The following is a 27675-nucleotide window of genomic DNA, read 5'->3' on the forward strand; positions in this document are numbered from 1 at the left end:
CCCTACCCAATCCCTGCAGTTTTCCCTTGGGGTAGCATACACCAAAATTTTGTGTAAAGTTGCTTGACCATACTGTTTTAAATAGTAAAAAAAAAAAAAACCCTCCCCAATCTTCTGACTCCCTGGAGTAACTATCATGTACAAGATGCTACTGTTAAATAGCTACCAAATGATTTTAGGAAGGGGTTTCCAAAGTTCAGCTCAACATAAAGATGATAGGTTGGTTAAAGCAGAAGTTAGGGAAATGTGAAGTCTAGCTGTGCCACTGACTGATACTGTGGAATAAATAAAATTCTTTACCATCCTGTCACTGGTTAACCTGCCTATAAAATGGGAATAAAAATAATTACCAATTATTTACTGAACAAGTATGGATCAATGAGGTAACAACTGTACAACTGGTTAGAGAGCCTTGGATGAAAGGTGTGATGGATATGAAACCGTATCATTAGTGTAGTTACGACTGACCTTAAAGAGAAGGTCTGGTCTAAGACTTTATGGACAAGTTTTCACAAAGTCATAAGAAGTCAATGTGGCCCCTTTAGTGCCCTCCTCACACAACCCCTTCCTAACTGGTTATAAACTTGGAAGAACCTACCAGCATTATAAAGGAGCTGAATCTTGACCTTTCTTATGAAAATTCTCTAGAATTTAACCAGCTCAGGAGTTTAATCCCTGGTTCACCTCATGAATTCTGTGGGGCCACACTCAGCACCTTACTGGAGTGCTGTGATTCTCACAGCAAGCATGGAGAGATACCACTTCAAGAGTGCTCAGCCACTCATGTACATCAGGAGCACCACCACCAAGTTCACTCATCAGAGAATGGGGATAAGGACAGTGAGTGTTGGGGCGTGGCACAGAAAGTGAGGAGGTTGCCTTGAAATGAGAAATTTCCAACCTAGCATTAAAACTTCTCTTCCACAAGGACCCTGGGGATCAATTTTGATTCATGAAGAAAAAACAAATGAGAAAATAGTGACAGTATTTTTAAGTTTGGAATATTTGTTTTCTAGGTAAACAATACATGGACCTCATGTATTCAAACCAATTCAAAACTGGTTAACTTAAAAGTTTTAGGCCAGGCACAGTGACTCATGCCTGTAATCCCAGCACTTTGGGAGGCCAAAGCAGGTGGATCACAAGGCAGCAGATTGAGACCATCCTGGCCAACATGGTGAAACCCTATCTCTACTCAAAATATAAAAATTAGCTGGGCATGGTGGCGCATGCCTGTAATCCCAGCTATTCAGGAGGCTGAGGCAGGAGAATTGCTTGAACTCAGGAGTTGAACACCAGTGTGGGCAACACAGCAAGATCCCATCTCAATTAAAAAGAAATAAAATTTTTACATTGATTCACTTGTTTATCCCTCAGCATTCTCCAGTAACATTATGCTATAGTTAACAAGAATCTGGCCTGTACTGCAAACCTTAGGTTCTAAAGCACATGGCATCTTAGTTTTAACTGGGACTAGTAAGTTCAAACCTGACAGATTTTTTTAAATGGATGAAAGTAGATGGGCACAGTAGCTCACGCCTGTAATCCCAGCACTTTGGGAGGCTTAGGCAGGTGGATCACTAGAAGTCAGGAGTTTGAGACCAGTCTGGCCAACGTGGCGAAACCCCGTCTTTACTAAAAGTACAAAAATTAGCTGGCCATGGTCATGTGTGCCTGTAATCCCAGCTACTTGGGAGGCTGAGGCAGGAGAATCATTTGAACCTGGGAGGTAGACGTTGTAGTGAGCCGAGATAGTGCCACTGCACTCTAGCCTAGGAGACAGAGCAAGACTCTGTCTCTAAAAATATATAAATAAATAAATAAATAAATAAAATGGATGAAAGTATATGCCAACTGCTGGTTGAGATTCCCCTGTTTACCTGTAGACAAAGACCATCCCTAGTAGGTGGAGGAAAGGAAAGTAATAGGTTGAGAAGACAGTAGAAAAAAACAGCACACAGGAAATTCTTACCAAAATATTCCTGGATTCTTTGAAAAGATATAGATAAACTAATAGAGTCATATACTTATGTAAAATTCTGAATCCCCAAAATAAACTTTTAAACAAATTCCGTAGGAAGCACAACTCCTTACAAAATCAGAATAAAATTTTTAAAACTACAGATTTTATTTGATTAAGAGGGTTAAACACATGATTCTTTTTAAAGGGGGACTTATGCCTAATGACTTGAGCATTACTGAAGTGTATTTGGTTTACTGAAACTGAATTATTAATAAAAAGCAGCCCATTCAAAAATGATCAGTTCAGTGACTGCCGGTCACCTCCATTGATGGGTAAACATTTACGTTTTTAATTAAAGCATTATAAGAACACATTGATACCTTGTGTCAAAACTATTTTCCATGTGATTACGGAAAAGAATGGATAACTCTGGAATCATTGATAAAGGTCAAATTTCACCATTTAAAAATACACTAAAAAAAAAAAAAACTAAGCCAAATTATGGCATATCTGAGATAAACAGGAATAATCCTTGGGTTCAAAAGGACTCCTCGTATCAGCTCACTGTAGCCACTGTCTTATAAAACAACTGGGTAGCAAGTCCTGAACTTCCTCTTTCACATGAGTGCCAAAGCTTGCTTTACCAATTTAACAAAACATACTTTAAAAAAGTTCTGGATTTCAATTTTAAATAATTAGTAATTGACTTCAAAAATTAGTAGAAAAGAAAATTCCATCTTCCCATATTCTAGTAGTTCTATGGATAATTTCAAAAACAATTGATATTCAAAATTTCATTTTTGTTTTTGTTTTAATAGGTAACTAGAGAAACGTGAATAAGATCTACATTTTCAGTTCCTAAGAAGTTTCCTATGTGGCTAAATCTTATCTTTTATTGTCCAAGGAAAAGTACTCCCCCAGACTCTAATGAGCAAAAAGCACAGCATTTCAACCTGTGTGAGCAAGAATAAACTGTTATCCAAGGGTTATGTAAACCAGCAGTAATCTCTCTCTATCCTTTACCTCAGTTCAAAATTCTGACCATACATGGCTGAGGATATAAAGCTCATTCAAACCACGGGGTCAAGCCGCTTTCTCTGTTAGGACTGCTCGTACCTCAGAAAAGGAGCCATTCCAAATGGGTCATGAAGGAAATGATCACATTGAAAGAAAACTATCTGCTCTTGATTCACGAATTTGTCTGGTGCTACCTCTAGGTTTCATCACGGTCTCTCAGAAATCTTTACACCACTAAATATATTACACTAACTCATTGTCAGTCAAGTATATGGACAACTGTGATAACCCCTGTCTCTAACCATGGAAAGCAAACCAACCCATTAATAGAAGGATTTGTGGTCATTTTGTGGTGTCGTACTGATGAATTAAAGAGAAGATACTAGAAAGAATCCATTTCTTGGCTTGAAATTCTTAACTATTACTATTTTTCTTTCCTAATCACCTTTTGAAACCAAGCCACTTCTCTTCAACATCTCATTTTCTTATCCCCATTACTGATTATCCCCTAGAACCTTCCTGTGAAATTCATGAGGGTGAGGGAGTGATAAGGATTCTAAACCAGTGATGAAAATGTCAATGCTTTTAATTTACTGGCAGGAAAGGTATAGTTGAACATATTAAAAGTGTTAAGGTATTAAGCCTCAATAAGTAACATGGATGATTCCTCTCAAATCATTAGTGACAATAAAAGCAAAAATAGACTATGCTTTTCTAGAAAAATTAACTGAAAGGCCTCAAAATTATTCCAAACAAAATTAAAAAAAATACTTTAACAAAATGCAACACAGCTTGTTTTTATACCATTGCATATTACAAGTCAGTATTAACATCCTTCTTAAAGTGCCTCAGTATCCATGCACAAAACTACTGGCTACCACCCTCAGGTAACGCTAAGATGGAAGGACAAGCAAAACCCACCAGGTAATTACCAGGTTCATCTTTCACGTGCCATTCTTATTCAAGGGCATGGCACAAGAAATGCTGCTCACATCCTGTGGTTCCACCAGTGATATTAATGAGGTGAACCAAGTACAGAAGAGGCAGCAAGAACAAGTGACTTTTAAGTTTCCGTGGGAAATTCCTGGCTTTTAGTGGTCTGTATTAAGCCACAGAAGCTATCCAAATAGTTACTTGCAAGGAGTTATTCATGAGGGTGAGGGAGGGATAAGGATTCTAAACCAGTGATGAAAATGTCAATGCTTTTAATTTACTGGCAGGAAAGGTATAGTTGAAGAAATCTAATAAAACAAAATTCCTAGCCAACAATATTTTAAGGGCAAAGAAGGGGGGAAAGGGGCAGTAACATTGACAAACTATTTATATGTATCAGAAACTATGCATAGGACTTTAATATGTGATTTAACTGCCCATTAACCAAATATCCAGAGACTTACAGTTTTTAACAACTACCGTATAAGACAATCTATAAGGCTAACATGAAAAGGTTGTAGCATATTAATATTTTGGCATGAACCAAATCTCCAGTGAGGTTTACAGCTTTTAAGAACTACAGTATAAGACAATCTATAAGGCTAACATGAAAAGGCTGTAGCATATTAATATTTTGGTATTATACATTCCTCTATCACTAAAGAGGTAGGTTTTAACCTCAATCATTCCTCTTTGCCATTACAAATAGAGGTGACAAATTAGAGTATCAAACAAACCACTGTATTTAATTTAAATGTCAAATATGAGATCCTAGCACTTGTACCAAGTCAGGCACTTTAATATGTTTATAAAATCATCACTATGAAAAGTAAAAGAAATGGATAATGTCCAGCATTTTGACTTATAGAAAACTTGCCCTGAATCTGCAACTTCTAAAGGCAAAATATTGTCGCCATTGCTAATCGCACTTGAAGCTTCCACAGTGTTTTGTTCCAAAGGGGAAGAAAAGTGAAATTAAATTTTGGATAAAGTTCATAAAGAAATGTAAAACATTTCTATTTTTCTTTTCAGTTGCCTCAAACAGAAACAGCTTCCTGCAATGGCTTAAGTCCATGTGTACATTATTGAATCATGACTGCCACAATGTAATTTTATAGGGTTATAATCACAACAGGCAACTTACATTCAGCAGTTTGTGTCACCTATAATACAATCTAAAATAGAGAGAGAAATATTTATCAAATTACCTGCTACTGCTGTTATTCTTCTTGGATTTGTTCCTCCGTTTTAAGGCATCTCTGTCCTTGTTATTGTATGGTAACATGGAGGCATAACCATGTTCAGCTTCTAGAAAACCGGAGGATCCAGTTAATGAATGGGCCCAGAATATTTAATACTCTCCTCTCTACAGTATTTCCTTTTTCCTTTATTTATCTTTAAAAGAATATTGTGGAAATAATTAAATGGAGTAAGGTGGAATTCTGAGAACAATGATTTAAAAAAAACACACACACATTGTGTGAATACCCTCAGTTCGGAGCAGGTGTAAGGATTCCAGCTGCTCATTGTTGAGAGACACAGTAGCGGCTAAGCTCACGCAGCCTGTGTTTCCCACTGGCAACGTCCAGCAGGTTGGTGCGGGTTAAGTGGGACCAGCCTCGGGCGAAGGTGCGGGATAAGCACCGTGAGCCGGTGACGGGGAGGCGCTGCTCCTCTGCCCGGGAGACTGGGGCGCCGGGCCCACCTGGGGGCCAGCCGGGGCCAGCCCGGGTGAGGTAAACCAGGGAGACTGGCGGAGGGGGCCCCGGCCACCCACTTGTGAGGGGCTGGGGACGAGGCGGCGTTCGGGACCCCGGCGGGCGGCAGCTCCTTCTTCACCTCATTCATTGCTTTGGGGCAGCGGCGGCCTCCCTTCGGACCGCGCGTGGGGATAGCCTGAGGGGTTGGGAGCGCTCGCGGTCTCCGCGCCTCCAACCACCCCCGGAGCGGCTGGGCGCCCGAACCTGAGGCCGGTCCCCCAGGACCCTCAGCCCCGGTTCGGGTAGACCCCTCCCCGTCCCCGTGCACCTCTCTCCCGCCGCTCCAGATAGTCGGCCGCCTCCAGCAGCATCTGGATGTTCATCCGAACCGCCGCCGCCATTCTGCACCGGGGCCGGAGCCACGGGACCAACCTCCACTGCCCACGGGTTCGCTGCCGCCGCCGGACCGCTGTGGACCCGGCTGTGGACACCGCGGAGCAGGGCTGAGGGAGCCTCTTTGGCAACCACGCTCGACAAGAGAGGGAGGGGGCCAGTGAGCTGAGCACCGCCGACACTGTGACAGAACCCGGAGATCAGCAGCCGCCACCGCCGCGGAGTGTTTATCCCCGACTCACCATCCCCCCGCCCCCAACCCCTTCTCTTGACAGACCAGCTTCGGCCACGTTCCTCATTGGGTCCCCCAAAAAATGCCCCGCCCCTGCACTTGTGCGATTGGGAGAGGGCTTCACTTCTCCACCCCCCAAAGTCCGCTCCTCTCGCTGGTTGGCCACACTTGACAAGGCCTGGGCTCCACCCCCTCTTTCCAATTGGTGACAGAATTCGCAACTCCGCCTCGTGCTCTTTCCTTGTTTCCCATTGGTTTTATACCAACAACCCTTTGCTTTGTTAGTATTGGTCAAGAGCTGTAGAAGGCAAGCACCTCGCCTGTCTCCCATTGGTGAAGCCTTCAGAAACCTCCCAGCTACGATGATGTCACCTTTCTCCAGGCCAGGCGAGCCCTAAGTGGCTGATGGTCAGCGGCCTGGCTGCTCCTCACCAGGTCTGGCATTGGCTGGGAGGGCCGGCCAGGCGCTGGGCGGCGCTGATTCACCCGCCGCTGCGGAGCTCGGCTCCACCCGGCCCCGCCTCGGACCTGTTGCCAAGACCTTTCCCCGGGGAAAACTTCCGGGGACCTGCCAGGCGTCCCTCGAATGGAAGGCAGGCACCTCGTGTCGTCGGGGCGCTCTAACCCTCTGGGGTTCCGGGCTTTGCGGAACTCCGGCTGGCAAGGGCCCAGCCGCGAATCCTCCCAAAGAGCTGTGCAGGCTAGTGGTCCGTGAGCCAGCAGCTCCGGCGGGCGCCACGTGGCTGCTGCTGCGGAGCTTAAGAAAAGCCTGGCTGATGTTAAATACCCGCCGCCTGGCGTTTTTTTTTTTTTGCCCTCAAGAAAGAGATGGAATCGGGCTGCTGTACAGCATTGAGCTCAGGCGCCTTTTCCGCCCCACCCCGGGAAGTGATGGAATAATTAATTACTTTCACGCCAGCGGGTTTTTAAAGCTCAGAGACTTCCTGAACCTACAGAATGGCACTGAACCCTAAGAGTCTTTGACTTAAATATCGTTTACGGCTTCCCCCTTCCTTTTAATTCTAGATGAAAGCATTCAAAAGAATACTAAGACGGCTGCAAATGGTGTGTTTCCGCGTGGGGGTGGTACCAATATAAATGCTTAATAGAATGTTACGTATACAGAACTAATAAGTTTAAAGATCGTTCCCTAAACCTATCAAAATTTTTTAAATGAAAGCTATCTGGCAAACCAAGCTGCAATGCCAATGTACTGACAGACATCTCCAATTTTAAAAGTAGAAATAAAGCTCTTGGTAGGTTGAGTCCCCAAAATCCAAATGAGTAAAGCATGAACATATTTCTTTTTTAAAAAGTTTATTATTGTCGCCAATATATAATAGCTTACTATGTGTAGGTATCGTACCTACATTATCTCTAATCTTCAATATAACCCCATGAGGTAGGTTGTGTTAATTACATTTTGCACCTGAGGAAACTGAGGCCCAGGGAGACTAAATGATTTTCCTTGTCATGCATTTAGCTGCAGACATGAAACTGAACCTAGGTCTGTCTCACCTGGAGCTCAAATTACCAATCCTCCTGTTGATAGTTGCATAAAGACAAGGTAGTTTAAACAGATTTCCAGACTGGGTCACAAAACACTTGACTCAAAACTCAAGTACTTAATATAATGATGGTATATTAATTTTTATATGAATATAACAAACATGTATTTTTAAATGGTTCACAAACCCACTAAAATTAAATCAACTCAGAGTAAATAGAATAAATGTAATTAATGTAATTAATCATGCCTGATAGATATATAGGCATATTCTGGTTTCGATGGCTAACTGGATCTAAAAACTGATTATTTACAAAAATACTAATGAAATACACATACTGAAGGTGAAGGTTTTCAAAGCACAATACAAAGTTGGAAATGAAGGTAGAAATATAAGTTTTTTTTTTCACAAGCTGTTTGGGAGGCACATCCCACACATACAATGTGAACACCTAATTACCACGTTTACGCACTACAAAAGGATCTAACAGTTTTTAAAGAGTATTTTTAACTTGCATGTTATTTGTAAAACAAACGTGAAAATCATAAACAAGTGCAATTCTACTAAAATACCCAAACTGATAATACTAAAAATACTTTGATTTCATTATCCTGACATTTTGGATTTTGTATATGTTTTCTCTTTGATTTTATTACGAATATTTAGCATATCTCTTTATTCTTACTCTTTATTTATTTTTTTTGAGACGCAGTTTCGCTGTTGTTACCCAGACTGGATGGAGTGCAATGGCAGGATCTCAGCTCACCGCAACCTCCGCCTCCTGGGTTCAAGCAATTCTCCTGCCTCAGCCTCCCGAGTAGCTGGGACTACAGGCATGCACCACCATGCCCAGCTAATTTTTTCTATTTTTTTTTGTTTTTTTTTGTATTTTTAGTAGAGACGGGCTTTCACCTTGTTGACCAGGATGGTCTCGATCTCTTGACCTCGTGAGCCACCTGCCTTAGCCTCCCAAAGTGCTGGGATTATAGGCGTGAGCCACCGTGCAAGTGCAACTTCAATATCATGACCCTTCCTCTACAGTCACCCTGATCAAAATTCAGACATTTTTGTCTTAAAAAGGGGGGAAAAGGTTGAATTCCGAGCCAGAAACAGCAAATAATTTAAATGTCAACAAGTCCAGCTTACACTACAAACAAAAATACTACATTATGTAAAAATTAGAGAATCAGACTAAAGACTGGACCATGTTTGTTCCTTGGTAATGGATGAAATTACCAACTAGCCAGCAACACCAACTAGGACTTAGTATAATGAAGAACTTCAAAGAGTATTTGGTGCCATCTACTGGAAATGAAGTAGTAAGTCTAAAACAAAGGTTTTGAGATTTGGAGTGTTCCTAGAAATTATTTTACACAAATGTATGGGATGACCAGTTAATTAGGAAAACCTGAAAGTATAAATTTTGAAGACAGAACTGAAAATCCTAAGATAATGAAGAAGTGGTGACTCTCAATACCTAGTGCCTCAAAGGCCTGAAATAAGCATTGACTAAAAGGCACAGCTCCAAAAATAGAAGTAGGGAATTCTAGAATGTTTTAACCTGAGTTTTATGACCAGAACTTTAAATAAAAAGCTATATGTAATAGCATACACATGGATGACAATGGTTTATATATTTGAGCATATATCAAGATAAACTAAGTGAGATATATACTTGAAAATGGGAAATTACAAAGACATAAAATATTAGACTTGTCAGATAATCTTCACTGCCAAGTAAACCTCTGCCCAGTCTCCTCTGGGGAGCTTATAATCCAGATGGCCAAAGGACACGGGAAAAAAAAATATATATATTTTGAGACGGACTCGCACTCTGTCACCCAGGCTGGAGTGCAGTGGTACAATCTCACTCACTGCAACCTTGGCCTCCCGGGTTCAAGTGATTCTCCTGCCTCAGCCTCCCAAGTAGCTGAGACTACAGGCACGTGCCACCATACCCGGTTAATTTTTTCTATTTTTAGGTAGAGATGAGGTTTCACCGTGTTAGGCAGGCTGGTCTTGATCTGCTGACCTTGTGGAGACCTCTTTGCCCATCTCGGCCTCCCAAAGTGCTGGGATTACAGGTGTGAGCCTCCACGCCCAGCCAATAGGACAGTATATTAAGAGGTAAATGCTAATGCTGAGCAAGCAGCAGGCTCATGGAGTTCTGCCAGAGATGTCACTTTAGAGAGCACCTCAGAGTGGCATGGAAGACAATTGTTGCATTATTATAATCCTTAAGTGCCTAAAAGGTTCTATCACTGCGGGAATTAAAACCCACCATTTATAACTGAGTTTGATACCTTCTAACTACTATGACATTAAAATAAATTTTGTCTTATAAGGTTTTGAGGAATTTTGTTCCTCGAAGTATATAAATCAGTATTTCAAGTTTCTGCCTCAACAGTATCATCTCTTTATTTGTGGCTACTTTAGACACACTAATATGGTATCTAACATCATACTAATTTTAAAAAGCTTTAAAAATGCTGCTTTGCAAAAATTAGTCACTCTACAAATCTCTGGTTTAGAAAATGAGGCAATGGCCTGGGGCCGTGGCTCATGCCTGCAATCTCAGCACTTTGGGAGGCTGAGATGGGAGGGCTGCTTGAGCTCAGGAGTTTGAGACCGGACTGGGCAACATAGTGAGACCTCACTCTACTAAAAAAATAAATTAGCTGAGTGTTGTAGTGTGGCCTATAGTCCCAGCTACTTGGGAGGCTGAGGCAGGAGAACTGTTTGAGCCCAAGAAGTTGAGGCTCCAGTGAGCTGTGATCATACCACTGTACTCCAGCCACAGAATGGAGTGGTTAAAAAAAGAAAAGAAACAAAAAAAAGGCAATGGCTAAACTGTCATATGTACATCACACAAAACACTATACAGCAGGGTTTATTTTATTTTGTTTTGTATTTTGAGATGGAGTTCCTCTCATGTTGCCCAGATTGGAATGCAATAGTGCAATCCTGGTTCACCGCAACATCCACCTCCCAGGTTCAAGCGATCCTCCTGCCTCAGCCTCCCAAGTAGCTGGGATTACAGGCACTCACCACCATACCCAGCTACATGTTCTATTTTTTTTTTTTTTTTGGTAGAGACGGGGTTTCACCACGTTGGCTAGGCTGCTCTTTAACTCCTGACCTCAGGTGATTCACCTGCCTTGGCCTCCCAAAGTGCTGGGTTACAGCCACTGTGCCTGGCCACTGCAGTAGGTTTTAAAAAGGTAGATTTACATATACAGGCAAGAAAAGATCCCCAAGGCACAGCATTGAGTAAATAAGTTGCAAAATGATCCTTACAGCATTTTCTTTTTAAAGGCCCAAACTATGTATTTTCCCCATTTCCTACTCTGTTACATACATACGGGCATGGACAAAAAATACAAAGCAAAGGATTAACAGTAAGAAGGGCAATAACATTCTGAGTACTGTTCAAAAGGTGTTTAGCTTTGTAATAATGTTTTAAGATTTTTACAAGAAAGACGCCTGCCACAAATGATATTTCCTAAAAGATAAAAACATAATACTTAACCTTTCTTTTATTGAGGCAAGGTAAGTGAACTACATACATCATAAATAAGATTTTCTTACTTTACAAGAAGGAAGAACTGAGATTCTGTTTTTTTGAATGCAAGTTAAATACAAGGTACAATACCTGGGTAACTAAAGGTAATCAGATATAAAATGAAAATGAAGGGACTTGGCTAGTGAAAAAAGGTTACAGAACTATATTCACGAATTCAAGACATTTAATTGAGCATTGTACTCTGTGCCAGCCACTGTGTGGTGCTGGGGCTACAGCAGCTAACCCGACAGATGCCCCACTTCTCTGAGCTCACTGTCTAATGGAAGAACCAGACAATAATAAATAAATATAGAGTATGTCAGACAGTGAAAAATGTGGTGAAGAAAGTAAAGGAGGGTTTGGAGAGTCACAAGGAGGAACTGGAACTCTCACATATTGTGGATAGGACTGTATAAGTGCAGCTGCTTTGAAAGACAGTTTGACAGTGCTTTAAGGTAAACATAGTTTCCATATGACCTAGCAATTCCACTCATAAGCATACTCCCAGGAGAACTGAAAACATGTTCATACAAAACTTGTATATATATGTTCTGGCACTATTACTTCTTTTTTTTTGAGATGGAGTCTCACTCTGTCACCCAGGCTGGAGTGCAGTGGTGTGATCTCTGCTCACTGCAACCTCTGCCTCCTGAGTTCAATCGATTCTCCTGCCTCAGCCTCCCAACTAACTGGGATTATAGGCACATGCCACCATGTCCAGCTAATTTTTGTATTTTTAGTAGAGATGAGGTTTCACCATGTTGGCCAGGCTGGTCTTGAACTCCTGACCTCAAGTGATCCACCCACCTCAGCCTCCCAAAGTGCTAGGATTATAGGCGTGAGCCACCACGCCCGGCTGTGGCACCATTATCTCTAATAGTAAAGAAGTAAAAACAACTCAAATGGTCATCAACTGATGAATTACAAACAGAAATGTGGTGTAACTATAGAATGGAATATTTGGAGACCAAAAAGAATGATGGATGTACTGACAGATGCTACAACACAGAAGAACTTTGAAAACATTATGCTAAATGAAAGGAGCCAGACACAAAAGGCTACATATTGTATGATTTCCATTTATATGAAATGTTCAGAATACATCTATAGAGACAGGAAGTACATTAGTGGTTTCTAGGGGTGGGGTGATTGAAGAGTGATTTTTAATGGATATGGGGTTTCTTTCTGGGGTTATGAAAACATTCCGGAATTAGGAATGATGGATGCATAACTCTGAATATACTAAAAAACACTAAATTTTAAACTTTAGAAGGGTAAATTTTATGGTATATAAATTTTATCTCAACTGAAAAAAAAAAATTTTTTTTTAAGAGTAAACAGGGATAGACAAGTAAGAAAGTTTGCTATTTTGGATAGGGTGGTCAGGAATGACCTTAGTTTGGAAAGAGAGCTGAACAATGTAAAAAAGCTACTCGTGCAAATCAAGGAGGTGGGGGAACATTCCAGAAGGAAGAAAGATCAAGTAAGAAGACTCTGGGAGTAGACACTTGCGTGTTTTGAAAGAACAGCAAGGAGTCCAGCCAGTGTAGCTCAGTGCAGTAAGCAAGGGAGTGAGGCTGTAGAAAACCAGGGTCTAGGTCATGTGGAGGCCCTGTAGACCATACTGAGGACTGAACTTTGTTCTAAATGATAAAAAAAAAAAATAACTGAAGCCAGGAGCAGTGTGATTAGACACACATTTAATTAATTAATTAATTAAGAGACAAAAATCTCGCTCTGCTGCCCAGCCTGGAATGCAGTGGTGAGATCTAGGCTCACTGCAGCCTCTGCCTCCTGAGTTCAAGCAATTCTCCTGCCTCAGCCTCTTGAGTAGCTGGGATTACAGGTGCATGCCACCACACCAAACTAATTTTTGAATTTTTAGTAGAGACCAGGTTTCACCATATTGGCCAGACTGGTCTCAAACTCCTGACCTCAAGTGATCCGCTGGCCTCAGCCTCACAAAGAGCTGGGATAACAGGCATGAGCCACTACACCCAGCCTTGATGCGCATTTTAAAAGGTTTACTTCTGATATTTGTGGAGAATAAACAGCAGCAAGAGTGAAAGGAGAGAGACTTGTTAGGAGGCTACTGCAGTAGTCCAGGCAAGAGAGATGGCTTAGGTTAGCACAGGTGGTTAAAAGCGGTCAAATTCAAAATGTACTCTGAGGTTAAAGCCAAAAGAATTTGCTAATGAATCAGATATAAGGCATAAAATAAAAAGTCCAAGATGACCTCAAGGACCATGGTCTGAGCAGAGTGAATGAAAGGGCCATTTACTGTGACAGGAAAGCCTCAAAGAAGACTGAGCAGAGTTAAGTTCAGTTCATCTTAAATTTGAGGTGCCTACTAATCTAGTTGCATATACATGACTGTAATTCAGTAAAATGGTCCGACTGGAAGTATAAATTTGAGAGCCATGGCAGAAGGTGTTTGAGCCACACAAATGGACTATTCACCAAAGCAGAGATTGGAGAGTCCAAGGACTGAGCCCTGGAGCACTTAATATTTAGACACTCAGAAAACTTGGCACAATTTACATCCCCTATGAGGGTGAGCCTGTTAGAGGAAGAATACAAGGATGCTGCACTTTGGTTATTCTTCCAGAATTAGATGATCTAATGAATAAAAGTTCCTTCAAACCAAGATTTTTGAGATCAAAGGTTTCTTTTCTCTATTTTCAAAGATTTACTCTTCTTCTGTTTCTTTTTTTTTTTTTTTTTTTTTTTTTTTGAGACGGAGTTTTTGCTCTTGTTACCCAGGCTGGAGTGCAATGGCGCAATCTCGGCTCACCGCAACCTCCGCCCCCTGGGTTCAGGCAATTCTCCTGCCTCAGCCTCCTGAGTAGCTGGGATTACAGGCACGCGCCACCATGCCCAGCTAATTTTTTGTAATTTTTAGTAGAGACGGGGTTTCACCATGTTGACCAGGATGGTCTCGATCTCTTGACCTCGTGATCCACCCGCCTCGGCCTCCCAAAGTGCTGGGATTACAGGCTTGAGCCACCGCGCCCGGCCCTCTTCTTCTGTTTCTTTAGTTTGCTCACAGACAGCAGATCTGTTGACCTACCAGATTCTCTCAGATCATTTATCTGTAATATATGTTGCTTTAAGGATTTCAAGTCAAATATCTAGCAACACACCAATAAAATGATAAGGTAATAATCTGGTTTGGGGTATGTTATTCTATCCTAGAAGATTCAGTTTCACTATTAAATAATGATTAGGTCTGCTTTTCTTAGGTATATATAAAAACAGAAACAGTCCTTGTCATGGATTCTTTGCAGATATACAGTGTTTTGGTGGGTAGAGGTATGGAAAACCATTTAGCTTAGCTGGCAAAAAGTCCAAGCAAAATAATCCAAATGCTTGCGGTAGTGACAATTGTGCAATGGGTACTTCAAAGTTGTACAACATAATTCATTATTTAAACACTGAAGACAGTGGGTAGTATAAACATCAAGAGTTTCTGCCTTTATGCTAAATAGCATTAGCTTTCTCATCTGGGAAATGGGAGACAATAGTACCTGCTCTACTTATCTCATTAAGTGAATCAAGGTGCTCTGCACCCTGTAGCATACAATGCAGTCATTATCATTATTTTCTTTACAGGGACTAACTTGTCAGGAAAGCTTTTAAAGAACTACAATAGATGGTCAAACTTCAGATAACTATTTTAAAACCTAGCTAAAGATTTGTAAAATCATGTACATCCAAGGATAACCATTACAGAATTGTTTAAAGTAGCAAAAGATTAGAAATAACTTAGAAATTACTTGAATGTCCATCAACAGGGGATTAAATTATGGTCCATCCTACAATGGACTATAAAACAGCCCTTAAAAATCTAGCAATAAGGCCAGGTGTGGTGGCTCATGCCTGTAATCCCAGCACTTTGGGAGGCTGAGGCAGGTGGATCACCTGAGGTCAGGAGTTTGAGACCAGCCTGGCTAACATGGTGAAACCCTGTCTGTACCAAAAATACAAAAATTAGCCAGGCATGGTGGTGTATGCCTGTAATTCCAGCTACTCAGGAGGCCGAAGCAAGAGAATTGCTTGAGTCCAGGAGAGAGAGGTTGTAGTAAGCTGAGATTGCACCACTGCCCTCCAGCCTGGGTGATAGCGACTCTGTGTCAAAAAGAGAGAGAAAAAAAGAAATTAAAAAACTAGAGATAATTTTACAAGTACAAGTAAGAAACCATCATAAGATGTTTAAGATGCATGTGAACAAAGACTAGGTGCAGAACAGTATGTAGAGTTTGCTTCTATCTTTAAAGATATATATATGATTGTGTATATGTGGAATATCTCTGAAAGGATATACAATTAATGCATCACTAGATACCCTTTGTATCATCTCAACTGTGTTCCTCGTTTGTAGTACTTAGAAAAATAAGTTAAAATCTAGCCACAAAGCCTCAACTACCAGCAAGGTCTACAACAGAATGGGTGGTTATTATATTCAATATAAAAAGTGTTCTTCAAATGAAAAAAAGAAAAACCTGCCAAAAGACAAATATTAATAGATCCAGATTAAGAATTGGCATGTCACAAAAGAAATATGGCTAGTACATTTAAAAAATATTCAGCCTCCCTAGAAATAAAACAAAATAAACAAATAGTACCAGTATTTTACCCATCAGGTAAGAAACTTTAAAACAAATTTTACACCTAATATTTGTGCATGTATCTGAAACAGGAATGCTCATACTTTACTGGATAGAGTTGGCTATTACCTTCTAGCCAGATATCAAACGTCTTAAAACTTGGATACACAGCCCTTTTAATCTCACTCAGCAATGCCACGTCTAAGTATGGAGCCTGAGGAAATAATGAAACATACAAAAATATGTATGTAATGGAAATATAGTCACAGTTTTAATTATAATGGCAAGTCATGGGAGGCAAGCCAATACTTACCAGTAAAACATTAGTTAATAAATTATGACCAAGTAGCTACTAAAAGCTAAGTTTCCAAAGAATATTTAAAAGTATTTTTTAAATGTCCACAGTACATGGGAGAAAAAAGGGTTAAAGAAAGAGCTGCATATATATTCTGATCTCATAGGTGGGGGTGAGAAATATACACCCAAAGAAGCCTGGAAAGAAATATACTGAAATGTTAAAATTGATTATTTCTGGGGGTAGATAACAGGTGATTTTTGGCTTTTCTTTTACTTTTTGGTTTCTCTCAGATCTTTTTTTGCATGTATTGCTTTTGTACTTGAGGGGAGAACAATAAATGGTATTTTTGGGAGGATGAAACACAGAAGATAGAAAAATCTATTATGCTTTTTCATTCTTCCCATTTTTAAACTACTAAGAATCAAGATACTTTATGTGTAAAAAAACAAAATGTCTAGGGAGATTCTTTAGTAATAAAACTATTTATCACATTTAAAAGGGTAGAAATACTGCTTTATTGGATAAACTTACTTCCAAATTACTTTCATGTTTTTAAAGAAGTCCTAATGAGCATTCAAGAAGAAAACATATACTGCTTCCACAGGAATAAGGACAAATAAAATGGGGTTGATGTTTGCCACAAATGATATTTCCTAAAAGAAAAAAATGTAGTATTTAACCTTTCTTTTGTTGAAGCAAGGTAAGTGAACTACATACATCATAAATAAGATTTTCTTACTTTACAAGAAGAAAGAACTGAGATCCTGTTTTTTGAATGCAAGTTAAATACAAAACACAAAATCCACTCTCTGACCAAGATGAGGGGGAAAAAAATCATTCTTCAACATTTCAATTCTCATGCAATGAAATCCAAAGGTCTGTTGAATCCACCTTTCCGATTCATATACTGCCTATGATGAGAAGAGAAAATTCATTGTTTATTTTTTTTAATCCTATACTCCTCTTAGAAAAAAAGTAACATACTTCAGAGATTAAACCTATAAACCATCTTCCAAATAGCAAATTCTAAGGTAGATACTATTCAAGATAATTTAATGTATATTTAGAGATTATTTTACTTTCAAAATAAGCCAAAGACTTTCAGATTTCTTTAAACTCCAAATAGCGGTATGGAAGTTAATTTTGAAAAATTTGAGAAGATTCTACAGACTTAAAAAAAAGTCAATTGAAAAATTTTATTTATTTTAGATAACATGAGACATGTAATTTAGAAATAGAGAACAGTTCCAAAACAGGCACCCATTGAGCAAATTCAATTGCACACTGTAATGATTCTCCCCACAAGACCTTATTTGAAGGTAATTTTACAAAAGACTGTCCAAGATGATTCTCATACCTTAGCTTACAGCATTCTCAATCACGTGATTCATAATCTAAATTAACTGGACTATTAATCTTTTATCAGTGATAAAATTAGGAAGAAAGGCAATCTTTGAAAATATCTTGACTTTTTCATTCATTAAGAATTCAGGGCCAGGTGCAGTGGCTCATGCCTATAATCCCAGCACTTTGGGAGGCTGAGGCGGGTAGATCACGAGGTCAAGAGATCGAGACCATCCTGGTCAACAAGGTGAAACCCCGCCTCTACTAAAAATACAAAAATTAGCTGGGCATGGTGGTGCGCGCCTGTAGTCCCAGCTACTCAGGAGGCTGAGGCAGGAGAATTGCTTGAACCCAGGAGGCGGAGGTTGCGGTGAGCCGAGATTGTGCCATTGCACTCCAGTCTGGGTAACAACACGGAAACTCCGTCTCAAAAAAAAAAAAAAAAAGAATTCAGGGCGGGGCTTACACCTGTAACCTCAGCACTTTGGGAGGCTGAGGTGGGCTGAGCACGTGAGGTCAGGAGTTCAAGACTAGCCTGACCAACATGGAGAAACCCTGTCTCTACTAAAAATACAAAATTAGCTGGGAGTGGTGGTGTGCACCTATAATTCCAGCAACTCAGGAGGCTGAGGCAGGAGAATCACTTGAACCTGGGAGGCAGAGGTTGCAGTGAGCTGAGATCACTCCCCTGGGCAACAAAAGTGAAAATCGTCTTAAAAAAAAAAAAAAAAAAAAAAAAGGCTAAAGCCCTTTTCGGCCTTAGCCCACCTGTACCCAGGTGAAAAATAAAAAATAAAAAATTCAGTGAGATTTCATGTATGGATTGGTTTGTTCCAAAACTGTGGTACAAATAAAATATGCCTACACTTAACAGAAGAATGTATTTACAGTTGAAATCCTTACATAATCAATCTAGTGCAGGAGGGATCTACTTTATAGCTATAATTATATTGAAATCAAAGCCCACAGACTTCAAATTATGCTTTTCTGAAGAAATTGTTATCTATAGTCCTAAAATATTTAAGCAAACTATCCTCTCTCTAACAGCTATTAGTTCACATGTAAATGGGAAAATAATTTTAACACACCAGAATATTAGCAATGATGGTAGTATTTCATTAAAACAAACAGTATGGAAAACTGCTACATTTCCTACAAACATGGTTATCCCATAATAAAGTTCTAAGTACAACACTGATTTATCAGTTCAAATATAATAATGGGGGCTATGCATACCTGTACTTCCTCTTCTGAGAGACATTTATGGCATAGGCATTTACAGAGCCATCTACCTTCTTACCCTGAAGAAAAACAATAAACAAAAAAACCCCAGGAAGGATACATTAAATCAGGATTACCTTAAATCAGGATTCCATTAAAGCAGGTGTGGTGGCAGTGGCATGTACCTGTAGTCTCAGCTACTTGGGGGAGGCTAAGGTGGGAGGATCGCTTGAACCCAGGAGTTTGAGGCTATAATGAGCTATGATCACATCACTGCACTCCAGCCTGGGCAACTGAGCATGATCCAGTCTCAAAAAAAAAAAGAAAGAAAGAAGGAGAAAGGAAGGAGGAGGAAGAAAGAGGGAAGTGGAGGAGAAAGGGGTGGAGGAGAAGGAGAAGTAGCAGCAGAAGTGGCAGCAGCAGCAGAAGAAGCTGAAGCAGAAGAAACAGAAGCAGAAGCAGCAGAAGCGTAAGAGAAGGAGAAGCAGCAGGAACAGAAGCAGCTGCAGCATAAGCAGCAGCAGAAAGGTGGAGGGGGAGGGGGAGGGGGAGGGGGAGGAGGAGGAGGGGTCCAGTGAGGGAGAATTTCCATATCCTACGAACTCCCAAGTGGGACAACTCTCTGCTCACACTTTTACAATTGTACATAAGCAATTCATATTCAAGCCAACAAACATTTACACTGTATACTATGTGCAAGCCATGCTGAGAAAGTAGGGTAGCAGATTCTAATCTTTTCTGGTCAAAGAATATTTTGAAACCAGATAAAAAGTATAGATATAATCTCAGAAAAATTCACATGCACACAAGATTTAACTTACAACTTTAGCTAATAATATTCTCAAATCTGGAATGGTTGCCATTCATCTAAATCTAATTTCTTATACGAGCCTTGCAATTTTTTGCTCATTTAAAAAATTATTATTTTTTAGACACAGGGTCTTGCTGTCACCAGGCTGGAGCACAGTGGCGTGATCATAACTCACTGCAGCCTCGAACTCCTGAACTCCAGTGATCCTCCTGCCTCAGCCTTCCAAGTAGCTGTGATTACAGGTAGATGCCACCAGACTGGGCTAATTTTTAATTTTTTTCTGTAAAGATGTGATCTCACTATGTTGTCCAGGCTGGTCTTGAATTCCTGGCCTCAAGCAACTCTCCTGCACTGGCTTCCCAAAGTGCTGGAATCTCACGTATGAGACCTTGTGCCCAGCCCAATTTTGATCTTTAAATAAGAATCAGAACAGAATAACAGACACAAATGCTAGGCTGTTATGTGTCACTCTGTCTTGACCTTTCTAAATGTAGCACCTGTCCTCTTTTTCACTAATTCATGTTCAGGTCTTCTGATCCAACCAAGTCAACTCAACATATCGACTTTCCCCCCATGTTGTTCCTCATGCCTGAACTGCCCTCCCTGCTTCCAACTTCAACTATCCAGTTATCCATTGTTCAAGGCCCAATTCAGACATTCCAGTTGCCACGAAGTACCCTTCTCTAACTCCTGAAAAATGTTAACTGTGCTTTCCTCACAGTACTCTCTATTTTCCACTCTGTATAATCATGATGTACATCACAAAGTTACTTTCCCTATGAGACTGCAAGCTTCTTGATGGAGGGATATCTCTAAGAGTCACCTTTGCATTCTCATATCCTAGGCCACTGCACTCCCAGGTATTCAGAAAATTGACTTAGATGAGTATCATCAGCTACTGTCATAACATACACAAGTGACCCCCACCCTCCTTCCTCTCCCATTACTACTTATGCAAGAGTAGCCTATCTGTGTAGTGTACTTAATTAGATATTGGTATCAAGGCAAAAACCGATTCTGACCCACAGAAGGCATACACAGAAGAATCATATATTTGAAGTGGAGCTAAAATAAATCTATTTGGTCTTACTTTTCTACTATTTTCATGTATTTTTTTGGGGGGGGTGGAGGGTGAGTCCTGAACAAATTACTCAAGGTATATGATTTTGAACTCCCAATAACAGGAAGTAAGCATGACTTAGAAAGACTGGCCTTGCGGACAAAAAAATAAATGATGCTAACCTTTTTACAAAGTTTGATTCCTAAAGGCTTAGTGATTTCTAGAAACTATTTGCTGAGTTGCATATTATTAGCCTTATCTTCATTTATATACATGCTGGCATAGAAAATTATCCATTAATAAACATAATGAAACTTTGAAATTTCCTAGAAGAATGTTATTGAAGTAATTGCAGTTATAGCCATCATTTTCAATGGCAAAAACCGCAATTACTTGTGCACCAACCTAACAGACTGAAAGGGAAAAGCCAAGCACACTGCTGTGAGGCTGTAGTCCCAGCTACTTTGAAGGCTGAGGCAAGAGGATTCATTGAGCCAAGAAGTTTGAGTCCAGCCTGGGAAACATAAGAAGACTCTGTCTCTTCAAAAATAAAAAATAGGCCGGGCGCGGTGGCTCAAGCCTGTAATCCCAGCACTTTGGGAGGCCGAGGCAGGAGAATTGCCTGAACCCAGGAGGCGGAGGTTGCGGTGAGCTGAGATTGCGCCATTGCACTCCAGCCTGGGTAACAAAAGTGAAACTCCGTCTCAAAAAAATAAATAAATAAAATAAATAAAAATAAAAAATAAAATAGACTGAGGCAGGAGGATTTCTTGCAGCTATGAGTTCAAGACCAGCCTAGGCAGTATAGGAAGACCCTATCTCTGCAAAAAAAAAAATTATCTGGGTGTGGCAGCATGTGCCTACAGTCTCAGCTACTCCAAAGGCTAAGGTGGGGAGATTGCTTCAGCCCAGGAGGTCAGGCTGCAGTGAGCCATGATTAGACCACTGTACTCCAGCATGGGTGACAAAACAAGACCCTGTCTCTAAAATAATTAAAAGTAAGGCCAGGCACAGTGGCTCACGCCTGTAATCCTAGCAATTTGGGAGGCCAAAGTGGATGGATTACTTGAGGCCAGGGGTTCGAGACCAGCATGGGCAACATGGAGAAACCCCATCTCTACTGAAAATACAAAAATTACCCGGGCCTGGTGGCAGGTGCCTTTAATCCCAGACACTTGGGAGGCTGAGGCAAGAGAATCGCTTGAGCCTGGGAGGTGGAGGTAGCAGTGAGCCAAGATCGCACTGCTGCACTCCAGCCTGGGCAACATAGTGAAACTTCATCTAAAAAAATAAATAGAATAAAATAAAAAATAATTTAAAAAGGAAAATAAAACCAAATAGGAAAATAGGTGACTATCCTGGCATTTATGACTTCTCACCTAATTTTCCCTTTATAAGCAAACATATTAATCACTGACTACATTTAAGTGATGGGTGGCACCATCCTTACATCTGATGTCTAAGAACTTCAAACTTAATATCAAGCAACAGGAAAACGAGAAAATGAAGAAAATAATTCCATTTTCTTTGGGGAAAAAGCTCCCTCCCCATTCTTTAAAAACAATAAAACTGTAGTTGCTTTACTTTTGATGTATTTTTATTCATCCAACATATATATTAATAAATTTTCATTTATAAAATACTATTTGGAAAAATAAATAAGGATTTAGGATATACAAGGGAAAAAAAAGCTGACAAACTTCATTAAATTCCAAAACCGGGTTCACATAACCCTTTCAAAAACAAGAGCTTGTTCTTAATTTCTCACCTCAGAACAGTCATGCCTCAGTACTCCTAAGTTACACACTGTCATTTTAAAACGTGAGCCCTACACAGTCACATTAGTTAGAAACTCTTAAGCATTGGTGATTACCTCACTCCATTAACAATTCAATGGAATACAAGACTTGGAAAAGTGAAATTTTTAGATAATTTTTTCTCAAACATCTCTATTTCTATTTGCAAAACTAAATGGAAAAACTTAAAATTCCAGAAAAGAGATTTAAAAAAATATATTGTCTTTCTTTCCATACACCCTCCCTCTCTCCATCCCTCTCTTCATTTCCTCTCTCTATATCCACTTCTCTCTTCCCCCATCTCTCCCTATGCTCTCCCTCCTCTACATAATCCCTCCCTCTTTTTCCTCTTCCCTCATCTCTCTGCTATTATGAAGGCATTCACTCCCCTACCCATCCCACTTCTGAGCTGTAAGACATGTATGCAGCTGCCCAATGTCATCTCTATTTGGCAGCTGGATTTTGTTCTTCCATTTCCCAGCAGTTCCCCTTCCAGAAACTATTCTGGGTTAATTGTCTCACTCAGGCTCCCAGCCTGACACCTAAGAGGCATCACTAACTACTCATTCTCACTCCCCCCAGCTCCTGAATGCTTCTCAACTCAGTTCAGGCCTTCAACATCTTTCACTTGCACAAATCAGCAGTGCTCCCTGCCTCCAATCTAACCCACCTTATATCTGTCCTCCATGCTGCCCCCAGAGTCATTGTTCTAAAACACACATATAACCATATCACCCCCTAGTTTAAAAATCACTACTTCCACCGCTCAACACCTAAGGTATCAACTCTGAATCCCTTAGCATGGCTAAGGGGATCAAACACCCTCTGTGATTTGCCTACTACTGCTATTTCTAGCCTAAGTCACAAGCCCATCAGCACCCCTTTATCCATGGCTGAATTTGAGATTCCCAGAATATACTGTGCTCCTTTACACCTACATGGCATTTTCATGAGCTCTTCTCTCTATCTGAAATAATCTTCCTCCTCTTATTTGTCTGATCACTTCTACTTGCCCTTTAAGATCTAACTCAAACATTGTCCCTGGCAACCCCTCCCTGAATTCCCATGGCAGTTCATTGTTTTCTCCTCTGTATTCTCAAAGCCCTTCATACAGATAGTTATTGTCTAACAACCAAATAAAATTGTATAAATGGAAAAGAACATGGAAAGACAGGATAGTCATAACAGATTAATTCAAATGAGAATGTGTAATTGGTTGCACATTTTACTTACTTTTGTGGAGTCAAAGGAGGCAAACCCCATTAACTTCATCATTTCTATTTCTTCTTCTGTTTTGCCCTCTAAGTCTTCCTCTGCAAAAATAATTTTATGACCTCTTTATCATTTCATATATATAAATAAAAAGAGAGGTAGTAACATTGTCATTCCACCTCACTAGCAGAGAACACAAAACAATTAGCTGAAGATAAGTCTAATGAAAATTCCTCTTAAATTTGGATGCAATATGGTACCAAAAAAAAGTCTTCTTGAAGCCTTTAGGCAGGTTTACCTTTAAAAAAAAAAAATCTGGGTTTCATATTAAGGACTACCTTTTTTTTTTGGAGACAGAGTCTTGCTCTTGTCACCCAGGAGTGCAGTGGCGTGATCTTGGCCCACTGCAACCTCTGCCTCCTGTGTTCAAGTAATTCTCCTGCCTCAGCCTCCCCAGTAGCTGGGATTATAGGCACACACCACCACGCCTGGCTACTTTTTGCATTTTTAGTGGAGATGGGGTTTCACCATGTTGTTAGACTGGTCTCAAACTCCTGACCTCATCATCTGCCTGCCTCAGCCTTCATTACAGGCATGAACCACCTCGCCCAGCCAGGCCTACCTTTAACATCAGGCATGACACTATCTAGTTGTGAAGATACTTCCAAAATAGAATCGTCTTACGTTTTTAACTACCTTCTATATCAGGAGCACCATAGGCAACCAGCAACTTGCTAGGGTGCAATCAAAACAAAATCTCAGGCTGGGCGTGATGGCTCATGCCTATAATCCTAGCACTTTGGGAGGCTGTGGCAGGCCTGAGGTCACCTGAGGCCAGGAGTTGGAGACCAGCCTGGCCACCATCGTTGAGAACCTGTCTCTACTAAAAATACAAAAATTAGCCAGGTGTGGTGAGCGCCTGTAATCCCAGCTACCTGGAAGACTGAGGCACAAGAATTGCTTGAACCTGGGAAGTGGAGGTTGTAGTGAGCCAAGATCTCCCCATTGCACTCCAGTAGGGATGACAAGAATGAAACTCTATCTCAAAAAAGAAAACCAAAACCTCAAAATTATAGGCGATGTAACACTATAAAAGGCTTAACATTTAAATGTTCAAAGATTAAACTTTTATAATTTTATCATCACTGTACTTTTCCTATAGTTATATATCTAGTAACATTACCAGTAATCTGCCGTTCTTTGCTCTTTGTTTCTTTTGTTTCTTTCTTTTCCTCATCTCTTCTTTCTTTCAGTCGAGAAGGGGAAGGAGATGTGGATCTATGTCGTCTTGGAGATCTAAGGTAAGCAAAGATAGTTACAGACAGACAGACATACATTTCAACTTTGTATCAATCAGCACAGATATACATGAGCCAAGCTCCACAGAACCAAGAGTCATTCCCTATAGCAAAGTGAAGAAAAAGGTTCTGCTAAGGCCTTGATTGTTAACAAAAAAAAATTTTAATATAGTTTACTGCTTACTCATCAGTTGCTTTCAGTACAACTAAGGCTAGAAAGCTTTCTGGAAAGCAGAAAAATGTAAATTAAAAGTTTCTAACAACCACACACAAACACACAAAAAAGCTAACTTAAACAGCAATTGATGCTTATTAAGACTCAGAGCTGGATGGGGCTTGGTGGCTCACACTTGAAATCCCAGCACTTTGAAAAGCTGAGGATCGCTTGAGTCCAAGAGTTCAAAACCAGCCTGAGCAACACAGCAAGATCCTCTCTCAAAACAAAACACTCTGAGCCCATTTCCAACTTCTTCCAAGATCATCCATTCTTGATTGCATACTTGAATAAATCATTATCACCAAATAGTTAATTAAAAGAAACAAAAATATAAAATACTTATTTCTTCTTGCCCAGCACCATGCTCTGGTGTTATTTACTCCTCAAGACAACTCTGATGTAGGGTACTATTAACACCATTTAACCAAGGTGAATGTTAGCTTTAGAATAAGGTGGGATTAAGTTTCCTCCATTTCATGAAACCGTAAATCCCCTTATAAGCGATCAAAACAAAGTTAAGAGTAGAGACCAGTTTCTTAGGGACTTATGATAAATAAAGCTCTTGGCTTATTTTCTGCCCTTACCGGGAGCGTCTTCGGTGCGGGGATCGCGAGCGGCTCCTTCTCCGATCTCTTTCCCGAGACCTGGACCTTTCCCGGCGCCTGCGTTCTCTCTCCCGGGATGTGGACCGGGACCGCCTACGTTCTAATGCAAGCGCACACAAATTGCAGAACTGAAAATTACCTCAAATAGCTAGAGCTGCCTGTCCAGTAGAAACATAATGCAAACCATTACTAGTAGTCACATTAAAAAGGTCAAAAGAAACAGGTGGGATTAATTTGTTTTTAAACTCAGTATAGCCAAACTATTAAGATTTTAACATGTAAACAATATAAAAAGTTATTAACAAAATATTTTACATTCTTTTCCAGGGATATCCAGTGTGTTCCAGAGTTACAGCACTAGAACACACTGGATTATTGGAAAATCGAGGCTTCATTAGTTCAAAGTGATAAAAACTAATTAGGGGCACGGCGCGGAGGCTCATGCCTCTAATCCCAGCATTTTGGGAGGCCGAGAAGGGTGGATCATGTGAGGTCAGGAGTTCGAGACCAGCCTGGCCAATGTGGCGAAACCCTGTCTATACTAAAAATTCAAAAATGAGCCAGGCGTGGTGGCACGGGAGGGTAATTCCAGCTTCTCGGGACGCTGAAGCAGGAGAATCGCTTGAACCCAGAAAGTGGAGGTTTCAGAGAGCTGAGATCGCGCCACCACACTCCAGCCTGGGCGACGGAAAGAGACTCGGTCTCATTAAAAGAAATAAAAACTAATCAGGGGCAAAACCAAGGGTCTGAGTTGGATCTACTAACGGAAGTCCAGGGTTCTTTATGGGGCTGGGAGCCAGAAAATACTACGGAGTGAGCTTCCAGGACTCAAAATTCTTAATATCGATTTCCCTGTAATGACCTGGGCAGGAATCTAACATTTATTAAGTATTTAAGAGCCAGACAAAAATCACATACTGTATGTTATGGGATGTGACATTAATTCTCACATCAGTTTTTAAAAGTTGGCAATACTACCCTTAATGACTAATTCTGGGAATTCGATTCAGAAAGGCTGAGTGACTTGCCCACCGTCACTCAGAAATTCAGCAAAGGAACCGAGGTGTAATTCTAAACCCACCGGCCACAGTGTAATAAAAGTTATTGTATGATGGTGACAAAGAGTTACTGAAACTAATTCACAGGGGAAAAACAAAAGACAAAAAATTTCCTTCAAACCCGAGAGCGTGAGCTGAAGGGGGCAGGGCCAGGTCTACGTTCCTTCATCCACCCTTGGCTCTCCTCCTGGGTAAAAGGGCACGCCTCTCTGCCGCCCGGCTATCGAAAACAAAACAAAACAAGGGATAGGTTTCTGACAGAGCCCCACGTCCTCCGAAATGCTGTAAGACTCACCCCTCCGTGGAGAGCGGCTGCGACTGCGACCCATTTGGAGTCCCGCTCCGCGGAAACGACTTGCAGCAACTTCCGGGAGTGCCGGAAACCGAGCTTTTACCGCCGACCAGAAAACGTCGAAAAGAGTTGCTAGGGTTCCGATCTTCTTTGTTCACAGTGGCATTAAAACATAGGGTTTGGTGCTGTTAGAGAAATGCCTGGAAAATTCAGGCGTATACCCATCATCCTAACACAGTTTTTATTTTTTACCCCAATTTTGTCCACAAAATACAGCAAACCAGTTGTAAACATAGCATAGTCAAATAGCTTATGTTTTTCCACTTTTCCACATAACATTCTCTCATAAGGATTGAATATACCAAAGTTCACCGTCCATCTGCTTAATATTTTCTCATGCCTGCATTGAGAAGGCACCCAAAACCTTCTATGGGCTCTTGAAAGGAAAACTAAAGGCCCCAAATTCCATCCTACCCCACAAAGTACATCCCCGAAGTTGCATCTTTCCTCAGGGAAAACAACAACAAAAACTTTAGAATGTTCAAAAC

At 40.6% G+C, this 27675-nt stretch overlaps 2 protein-coding genes and 1 non-coding gene across 9 annotated transcripts in view; all 3 read right to left on the reverse strand.

The window, feature by feature from the left end:
• MXD1 (MAX dimerization protein 1) overlaps positions 1-6246 on the reverse strand; it is a 28669-nt gene extending 22423 nt beyond the window's left edge. Inside the window, exons 1-2 of one of the 4 annotated variants that reach the window (XM_035272361.3) lie at positions 6046-6246; positions 5122-5221 (exon numbers count right to left, since the gene is read on the reverse strand). In XM_035272361.3, the coding sequence (XP_035128252.1) occupies positions 5122-5198 (77 nt within the window). In that variant the 5' untranslated portion in view covers positions 5199-5221; positions 6046-6246. The other 3 variants (XM_002757658.6, XM_035272363.3, XM_078349142.1) reach the window with 3 other exon arrangements.
• Positions 6247-8127: 1881 nt separating this feature from the next.
• Positions 8128-8229, reverse strand: LOC118147642 (small nucleolar RNA U13). Its single transcript, XR_004734083.1, has one exon. It is a non-coding gene; the product is annotated as a small nucleolar RNA U13 (small nucleolar RNA).
• A 5782-nt stretch (positions 8230-14011) lies between these two features.
• On the reverse strand, positions 14012-27190 carry SNRNP27 (small nuclear ribonucleoprotein U4/U6.U5 subunit 27). Of its 4 annotated transcripts, XR_013526527.1 has the most exons (9): positions 27131-27190; positions 25757-25877; positions 24841-24953; positions 23679-23758; positions 18794-18858; positions 16953-17124; positions 16745-16866; positions 16045-16129; positions 14012-15436 (listed from the first exon to the last, which is right to left on the reverse strand). XR_013526527.1 is itself a non-coding variant. In XM_002757660.7 (6 exons), exons 1-6 carry the CDS (start codon positions 27162-27164, stop codon positions 17070-17072), a joined length of 468 nt encoding a protein of 155 aa, XP_002757706.1. In that variant the 5' UTR covers positions 27165-27190; the 3' UTR covers positions 16705-17069. The 4 variants fall into 4 exon arrangements, 1 of the variants encoding a protein (XP_002757706.1); XR_013526528.1 differs by lacking the exon at positions 16745-16866; XR_613672.5 differs by lacking the exons at positions 14012-15436; positions 16045-16129 and having other exon boundaries at positions 16705-16866.
• Positions 27191-27675: the final 485 nt, after the last annotated feature.

The sequence above is a fragment of the Callithrix jacchus genome, chromosome 14, assembly GCF_049354715.1.
Source record: "Callithrix jacchus isolate 240 chromosome 14, calJac240_pri, whole genome shotgun sequence".
NCBI classification, from domain to species: Eukaryota; Metazoa; Chordata; class Mammalia; order Primates; family Cebidae; genus Callithrix; species Callithrix jacchus.

Excerpts from the sequence above, each read along its gene's own strand:
- SNRNP27 (XM_002757660.7), bottom strand. The coding sequence starts at position 27,164 with ATGGGTCGCAGTCGCAGCCGCTCTCCACGGAGGG. Across the intron at positions 25,878-27,130 it reads CAGCCGCTCTCCACGGAGGG|AACGTAGGCGGTCCCGGTCC; the intron begins GTGAGTCTTACA and ends CGCTTGCATTAG. Across the intron at positions 23,759-24,840 it reads CAAAGAACGGCAGATTACTG|AGGAAGACTTAGAGGGCAAA; the intron begins GTAATGTTACTA and ends TTATTTTTGCAG.